Below are 7,938 nucleotides of genomic sequence, written 5' to 3' on the forward strand. Positions count from 1 at the left end.
CGTCCCCGGGAGCCAGGCTGTGCCCACCTTCCCTTCATCTGGCTGTGTGGGCAGGAGTCCTCCCCAGAACGCCCTCCAAGTCACCTTCCGGGGCCGGATGCTCCTTCTGTCCAGGGTCTCAGTGTGGATCCTGTGGCGCCCAAGTCTCAGAGGTGTGTGCGGATCAAGGGACATCCTCCATCCCTACCCTCGTGGGGACGCCCAGCCCCGGGAGGCGGAAGGGCACCCTTCACACAACCCTCCCTGTCCTCACTCCATCATGGGCCCTCCCAGGACCAGCATTTCTGGGGGACCCAAGGGTGTTTTCACTGTGGCTGCCGTGCGGAAGGGAAGACAGCTTTCAGACTCGGAGGACCGGCTGTCACAGCTGGATCGGGGCCGGGACAGCGGGCAGAAGGCCTGCCCTCCAGGAGAAGGTGCGGGGCAGCCCGGGGCCCTTGCTGGAGTTGCAGAAGATGCTCCACCCCAGAAGGGGACAGAAGACACACTTGGGATCCGGAAGGACAGCTGTGTGGCACAAACAGGGGGGAGCCGAGGAAGCAGGCGCTCTGGGTTTGACGGTCTCTCTGTGTGGCCTCGGGTTGCCCGGAACTAGCCTTCTGGGCCTCAGTTGTCTCTGGTGGCCGTTTACCTGAAGGCCTCAGGGGCCACGTCAGGGAAAACCTCTCAGGAAATACACAGAAGCTTCCAGACACGAGGGCCCCGACGCATAGGACTCCCTGTCATGGACGTGCGGCATTTTGCGGTCCCGGCGGCAGAGTGCACAGGCGCGGGCTGTTCTTCTCATTCCTGCTCTGGCAGCTCTCCCGTGAGCCTGACATTATTCCCAACAAGCACTGAGCAAAATCTCAGGGCCACTCAGGGTCTGCGGATGTGGAAGTCTCCCAGACACATCGTGAGGGAAAAAACAGAAGCCAGACAACAGCAGGTGTAGGGTGGGAGTGCCCGGTGGAGGCGGGAGGGGGCGGGAGGGGACGCCTTCTTCGTGGCCGGTCACTTCATACCTTTTAAATTCCTGTACCGCGTGTGAATCACCTAACCGAGAGCTCACATCGATCTTTAAAAAGGAGAAAATGAATAAGTGAAGCCAGTGGCTCACGGATGGTCCGGAGGTCCGCGCTGAACGTGGAGAAACCCCCGGAACGTGGGAGTATGTCCAGCCGCACACAGATGTGCTCCAAAGATGCTCTGCTGGATGAAAGAAGCCGGACTCCACAGAATCACGTGCTCTGCGTGACGCCATCCATGTGATGGAGCGAGGTTGTAGCACAGGCCAAGGTCACCTTGGCGATGGACGCGGTGGGTGGGGGGCTGCTCCGGGGACGGGCATGAGGTTGTTCCTGGTTGGTGGCAAAGATGTGTGCATCATACCACATTCCTGTCACACAGTGAGCAAAACCTCGACCTGACTCGAAGCAGGAGAGCCACAGGTCTCTCTGGGAGCTCGTGTCTTGGAGAGGACGGGATGTGCCTGCTTCAGCTCCCGGTAAGTTAGGACACCAGCCAACCATCTTGTGCGTAGAAGACGGAGTCAGGCTGTGTGGGGGCAGGAGGGTGGGCGAGGGCTCCGGTCTGCCTCTGGCTGGAGCGCACTGGCTTTTTGCCCATCACTGTAGCTACTGGTATGTGTGTGATCGCCTGCCCTCCCTGGCTGGCCACACCTTCTGCAGAGCGCCTAGGTGCAAGCTTGGACCAGGATTGGGACACAGGTGAGGGCTCTGAGCATCCTGTTCCAGTCCCTGGGGGTTTTAGCCAAATCCTGACTCCCAGCGATGCCTCCTCCAGTGCTCCACTGGTGTGCTTTTCACCAAACCCATGGTGGCCCGAGGTGACCAGCAGGGCTGGACGGAGTCTTCCCCTCCCTGGTCACCCTGGTGCCTCCTGCCTGGAAGCACATCCTTTAGTCCCACCAGGGACAATTGGCTTGGTTTCCTTCTGCCCTGGTTTCCATGGTGACAGTGGAGGTCCCGAGGCTGTTTCCCAGGGGGGGCCTGGGGGTCCTGGTGGTCAGGAGGGCTGGTGCCCCTGCCCCACCAGACAACTAGGATTCACAGGCTGGTACCAGGACAAGAGCGTGTTCCTGGGAGCAGTGTCCTCTCGCCTGGGCACCTGCTGTGTGCCATCTGAGACTCCTGCCTCAGCAGATGGGTTCTGAGCATTGTGAGGTGCCCACCACTGCCCCACCACCGCCAGGGACAATGCCAGAAGCCTGGCTTGGGACTGGCTGCAGTCCTCACTGCAAGGTTACCTGGGGGAGGTTTCCTGCGCTCATGCTCGCCTGAGAGTGTTGCCCTCATGCCCCAGCACAGGTGTGGTGTGTCCTAAAGACAGCTGTGTGTTCTCGTCATCACAGAAAGAGGCGCAGGGTGGAAGGAGGAAGGACAGCTGGTCTCCGGCCAGGTGTGGGCAAGGCCCTGCTGGGGGCTTGGAGCCTGGGCGTCATTATTCTCCCAGGTCTCTAGGGAGCTGCTTCGCCCATGTCCAAGCTACACAGGACCCTGGCCCTGAGCCTTTCCTGCCATTGCTCCCTGGCTCAGGATTGAAATGGAAGCCCGCCACTGCTGACCAGGGGGGCTGGGGCCGCGCTGCTCCCCCTGCATGCGGCCTGCCATCTGCCCACTAGATGGCGCTGTGCCCTCACGGGTGAGGTCGTGGCGCCAGGGCCAAGGGTGCGGGAAGTGGGGGTGCGGGGGTGCAGGGGCATGGGATCTGGGACCCTGTGATTCGGGGCGTGGGGCATGGGGAAGCAGGTGAGGGGATGCTCGGGCACTGGGGTGGGGCTTGCCCCTGGGACTCTGGCCTGTGAGGGGCCTTCCTGGCAATGACCAGCTCTGGGGAGAAGGAGGGGTCTCGGGTCTGTCTCCCACCTCCTCCCCTCCCATCCCTACTCCTTGCTGCAGGATCAGCACAGCTTCTGGGGTCCAATCCCAGCTGCTCCCACTTAGGGTCTAGCGGTGTGGGTTTGGGCCAGTGACGTGGCCTCTCTGAGCCTCGGCGCTCCCCCCCCGGGGGGGGCACTAGAACCTGGCAGGGGAGGGCTCCCAGCGTGGCTTGTGTGGTGCCTGGACCCCAGGACAGGGGAGGCTCCAAGAGGTGATCCGGAAACCCGCGGGGCAGCTGCAACCTGCTGGAGTCCCTGTGACTCAGGGGCTCTAGCTTCCGAATGCACATGCACGAGTGTCCACCAAGGACACTGGCTCACTTACGTCTGGAGCAGCCCGGTGTGGGGCTCCGCGGCAGCCCACCAGCCGTGCCTCAAGGGGAAGAGCTCCCAGTCCCCACCCTCCAGGTCTCTGCTCACAGGAGGCTGCAGAGGGTAGCTCCTCCTGTAGGGACTGGCCTGTCCCCGGCCGAGGCCCCACCTGGGCATCCGCCAGCAGGTCCCACTGTGCACACCGCCACACGCATGCCTCCAAAAGTGGCTAAGCCCAAATACCACTGGTCAATTCTGGATTCAGAAAGAGTGTCCAGCCCACTTGGTCCCGGACACTTCTCGGGGCGTCACTGGTCGCTCCGTGTCGGGCCTCCCAGTGCTGGATCGGAGCACAACCCCCTTCCCCCAGGCCAGCTCCTGGGCAGCGCCTCCGGCCTCTCCTGCTGCAGACACCTGGGGCGGCGCCACTCCGCGTCAGCTCCTGCCGCCCAGCGCTGCGGGGCCGCCGCTAGCCGTCAGGCTCCTTCCGTCAGATGCCGCGAGGAGAGCAGCCAGCCGGCTGCCCGGGGGCGCGACCACTCACCGTGCTCGCCGTGAACTCCGGCGGGTTGTCATTCACGTCCGTCACCGTGATGATGGCCGTGGCTGTGTTCGAGAGGCCGTAGTTGAGGTTCCCCTCCATGTCTGTGGCTTGGACGATGACGGTGTACTGCTGAACTTTCTGGAAGGAACGGGGTGGGAAGGCACAGCGCATCAGTCTGGGTCTCAGTTTACAGGCTGCTCATCCTTTTCATCAGAACACGTGCTCCCCATGGCCCCGTCCCTGCGGCGGGTCAGGACCGCGGGGCCCCCGGGAGCTCTCGTCCCCCACCCTGCTGCAAGGACGTTCCCCTTTGCTTGCTGTGGGCAATAGCGCAGCACCAAGAGGCCTGGCTGCTTTCTTCTCAGCGGCCCCGGCTTCGACAGGTACAATCGTGTTTGGTGCCAAGAGAGAGAGGAGAACGGGGGTGCCCAGAGAGCACCGTGCTGCGTCGGGCTTGGAAAACCGGGGATGGACACTTTGCAGAGAGAGGGACGCTCCTACAGACGGGCCCGGCCCCCGTTGCCTGCCCTCGGACTGGTGTCTGCACCCGCGGCTCCCACCCCAGTTCTGACTGTCTAGGTCCTGTGCTGTCACTACCTCGTCCTCACCAGACTGAGCTCTGGGAGACCACAGCTCTCCCACTCACCCCATGTCCCCAGGGCCGACGGCCGCGCCCAACACCTAGCAGGTGCTCAGAGAATGTGCATTAGACGTTCCTAAGTGACCGTCAGTGACAACAGAGATGCTGAGGAATGGCGAGCCTGTCCACCGAGGTCCCAGGGGCCCGATATGGCATCCGGGTATTTGTGGACAGCTGGGAGTCACTGAGGGGCTTTGAGGGAAATCACATGATCCAGTGCGTGCATACGATGGGTCAGGCCGGCACACTACGGCCCACGGGCCACATCTACTTGCCACTGCTCGGTTTTGTCAATAACGTTGTATCAGTACAGGGCCACAGCCGTTCATTTGCACACTGTGGCTGTTTTTGCACAACAGCTGAGTGACAGTGACAGAGATCACGTGGCCTGCAGAGCTTGAGAATCGGCTGTGGGGCCCTTTACGGAAGATGTGTGTCGGCTCTGGGCCCCGACTCGGGGCAGCATCAGCCAGGAACTTGCAGGGCAGGCTTGGCGGGGATGCCACAAACTTCTGGGGGAGCCAGGGCTGGGGAAAGCAGGGCAGGCTTCTGGAAGAGGTGGCATGTGCTCCCCGGAGGTGACAGGGCAGATTGGGGACCAAACCAGGCTGTCAGTCTGGCTGGGCCACCGGCTGGGGTGGGGGCTCTTGGGGCTCAGGAGTGTCCGCACACTTTTTCCCACCTAGACTTGTTCTCGTCCTCCCATTGGTCAAGCCCACGGTCCCACGTGACTGTGACCGTGGCTTGGGGGGGGGGTCCAGCCTAGCCTACCCCAGGGCGGGCGGGCAGGGGTCTGGGGGGGCTCTTGCCCCCACCCTCCCCCCACTGCTTCACCCCGGCTGTCGTTTCAGCTCTTCTGTGGTCCCTGGGTCTCTCCTTCAAGGGGACTATTAGCTGGGGGGTGGGTCATGGGGAGGTGCAGTCAGGGCGGGGCTCCTCAGCAGGCCCCCGGGGTGCTGGACGTGAGGGGCGGGGTGGCGGCAGTCCCCCCCCGTGAGAGGCTGTGTGCCTGGACTCCAGCCTGGTGCCCGGTCCACGGTAGGCTCTCCAGCTGTGTTCGTTAAAGGAATTGAGTAAATGACTAAAACAGTTAACATTTGTGAAAATGGGTAGAACTTGCAACCACGGAGACATGAAACAAATAATAGAAATAGCTTATATCTGCCTGGGTGCTGCATCACGTTTCAAAAGTTTTCTCTTAAAAGATTAACCTTTGGGGCGCCTGGGTGGCTCAGTTGGTTGGGCGACTGCCTTCGGCTCGGGTCATGATCCTGGAGTCCCGGGGTCGAGTCCCGCGTCGGGCTCCCTGCGCGGCGGGGAGTCTGCTTCTCCCTCTGCCCCTCCCCCCCCTCGTTCTATCAATCTCTCTCTTGCTGTCTCTCTCAGATAAATAAAAATAAGATCTTTAAAAAAAGATTAACCTTTACGTCCTTCCCTTCTTCCTCTGTCACCCCTCCATCCACCCACCGTCATCTGTGCCCCATCATCCCTCCTGCCTCCTTCCCTCCCTCCTTCTATCCGCCTCTCACTTATGTCAGCTGAATCACCACCCCGTGGGGTGGCCGGGATCTTGGCATCTGTTCCTGACCTCCCCTTGGAGGTGCTCAGAGCTGCTTCTTGAGTGAGGGGCACGGGGCTCACCCTCCCGGGGGAGAAGCTGGGACAGGTAGTGTGAACAGCAAGAACACGCTGCCCAGGGCAGTCAGCCCAGCACATGGCCCAGCACACGGCCCTGCTCATCTCACAGCTGGGGCCACTGAGTGACATGACCCCCCCCAGGGCCGCATGGGACACGGGGGGGGGGGCGGGGGGAGGTGCCCGCAGGGATTCTGAGGGCAGTCCTTGCTCTCAGGCTTTTGTCATGCACGCAATGCAGACGGAGCCAGTGGTGGCCCCACAGCCACCTCAGTGGAGACCCCCAGCAGGGCTCCGTCTGGATGTGGGATGGGCAGCACGCAGAGAGCGCGGCTGCCCCCCACAGCAGCTCCGTCAGGATCCCCCCTCACCTGCGTGGACACCGCCGCTCAGAAACCCAGCGGGCCTGACCTCGTGGCACCACCCGAGGCAGAAAGAAGTTGCCCCTTCCTTCCTGGCCATTGAAGCGGCGCCCTAAGTCGCGGCTCTGCCTCCGCTAGGGATGCTGCAGCGTCGAGCTGGGGACTGCGCCAGGGCCAGCAGGAAGGCTGGCACACCGAGTCCGAGCCCCAGGCCCCCACATGCCCCGGCGAGCGGTCCTGCCCCAGAAGCCTGGTTGCATCTGTGCCTGACGCGGGCCGCCGCTTGGTCCCTGCGGTGTCTTCCCGAGGGAAGGCGGCGGAACCAAGTCTGATTTTCAGACGGGGCGGTGGGCAGCCGGCTTCGGAAGCAGTTTTCACGTCTCACCCAAGGTTCTCTGGTTCAATCCAATCTTCTCCTCCCTCCTGAGACCGACTCTGAGATCTAAGCTGTGGAGAATCTCAGCATCCTTCCTGCACGCGGGCGTCCCCTCGTCACAGGGGCTGCCCGGTCCCCTGTCTGTGTCCGCGTCCCTCTGCCATCTCTGCCGGTGGCCGCCTGCCCCACGGGTGTTGTAAACGTCCGGTCGCGTCGGCCGCCACGGCTGGCTGGACTCGGGCTCCGCTCCGTGCCGAGCACACGGCGGGTGCTCGGTAAGCGTTACTTACAGGAGGGAGTGAGAGAAGGTTTGGCAAGTCGGCCCGGCGCCCGCGGGCCTGCAGGAGCCTGTGATGCAGGGGCCACGCTCACCCCGCTCCGCGGCTGCTGGACACGCTCCTCCCGCCCTGCAGGACGGAGCCCTGGACCGTGAGACCCCAGGCCCCGCCGGGGCCGCCACCACACTCTTGGGACCTCAGGCCGCTCCTGGCCTTCCTCATCCGGGGGCCCGAGGAGGCCCCCGCGTCCCAGGCCGAGCCCTCTGCGAGGTTCTGTCCTCACACTACCCCTTGCACCAAAGGCTCCCTTGTGCTTCGATACGTACGCTCGAAACCAAGTTCATGCTGCCGCTATAAATGAGAAGCCAGCATCATCCGCCATAGTAGAAATGAGTCCTAAACACAAGGGTGTAGTTTTAAAGGTCTCTCTGTGAATGTCTAGGCCCAGCCTGCAAAGCACACCTGGGGATCCTGGCTAGGGAGCCAGGAGATGTCTCAGCTGGAGGGGCCTCCCTGTCACCTCTCCTGACAAAACAGAGAAACTGAGGCCTCAGAGGCAAGCAGTGTGAGAGGCTGAGCGGCTGTCCTCTGCCCCTGGCTGGACAGTTACGGCTCAGTGGCTCACCTGTTCCTCTCCTCCCCCTGGGATGAGGCACAGCATCCCCTCCCGGCTCTGTTCCCCGGGGCAGGAGCAGAGGCCTGCCACCCCAGGAGAAGGGACAGCGTCTCTGGCCTCCCTCTCCCCTCTCCCCCCCCCACTTCGCTGCTCCTCAAGCACGTTCCCACCCTAGGGAGGCTGAGGACCATCCTGTCTGCCCCACACTCGGCTCCCTCCCACCAGCCAGGCCTCCCCTCCACCAGAGTGGGATACTGATTCCCCCCCCCCCCCCCCCCCCCCCCCCCCCCCCCC

The 7,938-nt window shown here is 63.0% G+C and overlaps 1 protein-coding gene across 2 annotated transcripts in view; it reads right to left on the reverse strand.

The window, feature by feature from the left end:
- The window catches only part of CDH4 (cadherin 4), a 543,804-nt gene that overhangs the window by 24,003 nt on the left and 511,863 nt on the right, over positions 1–7,938 (reverse strand). For both annotated transcript variants that reach the window (XM_073888320.1, XM_025865074.2), the window contains exon 8: positions 3,738–3,875. In XM_073888320.1, the coding sequence (XP_073744421.1) occupies positions 3,738–3,875 (138 nt within the window). The remainder of the gene's footprint in view (positions 1–3,737; positions 3,876–7,938) is intronic.

This window comes from Callorhinus ursinus, unplaced genomic scaffold, assembly GCF_003265705.2.
Source record: "Callorhinus ursinus isolate GAN/ISIS: 27379988/994484 unplaced genomic scaffold, GSC_fseal_2.0 scaffold89, whole genome shotgun sequence".
NCBI classification, from domain to species: Eukaryota; Metazoa; Chordata; class Mammalia; order Carnivora; family Otariidae; genus Callorhinus; species Callorhinus ursinus.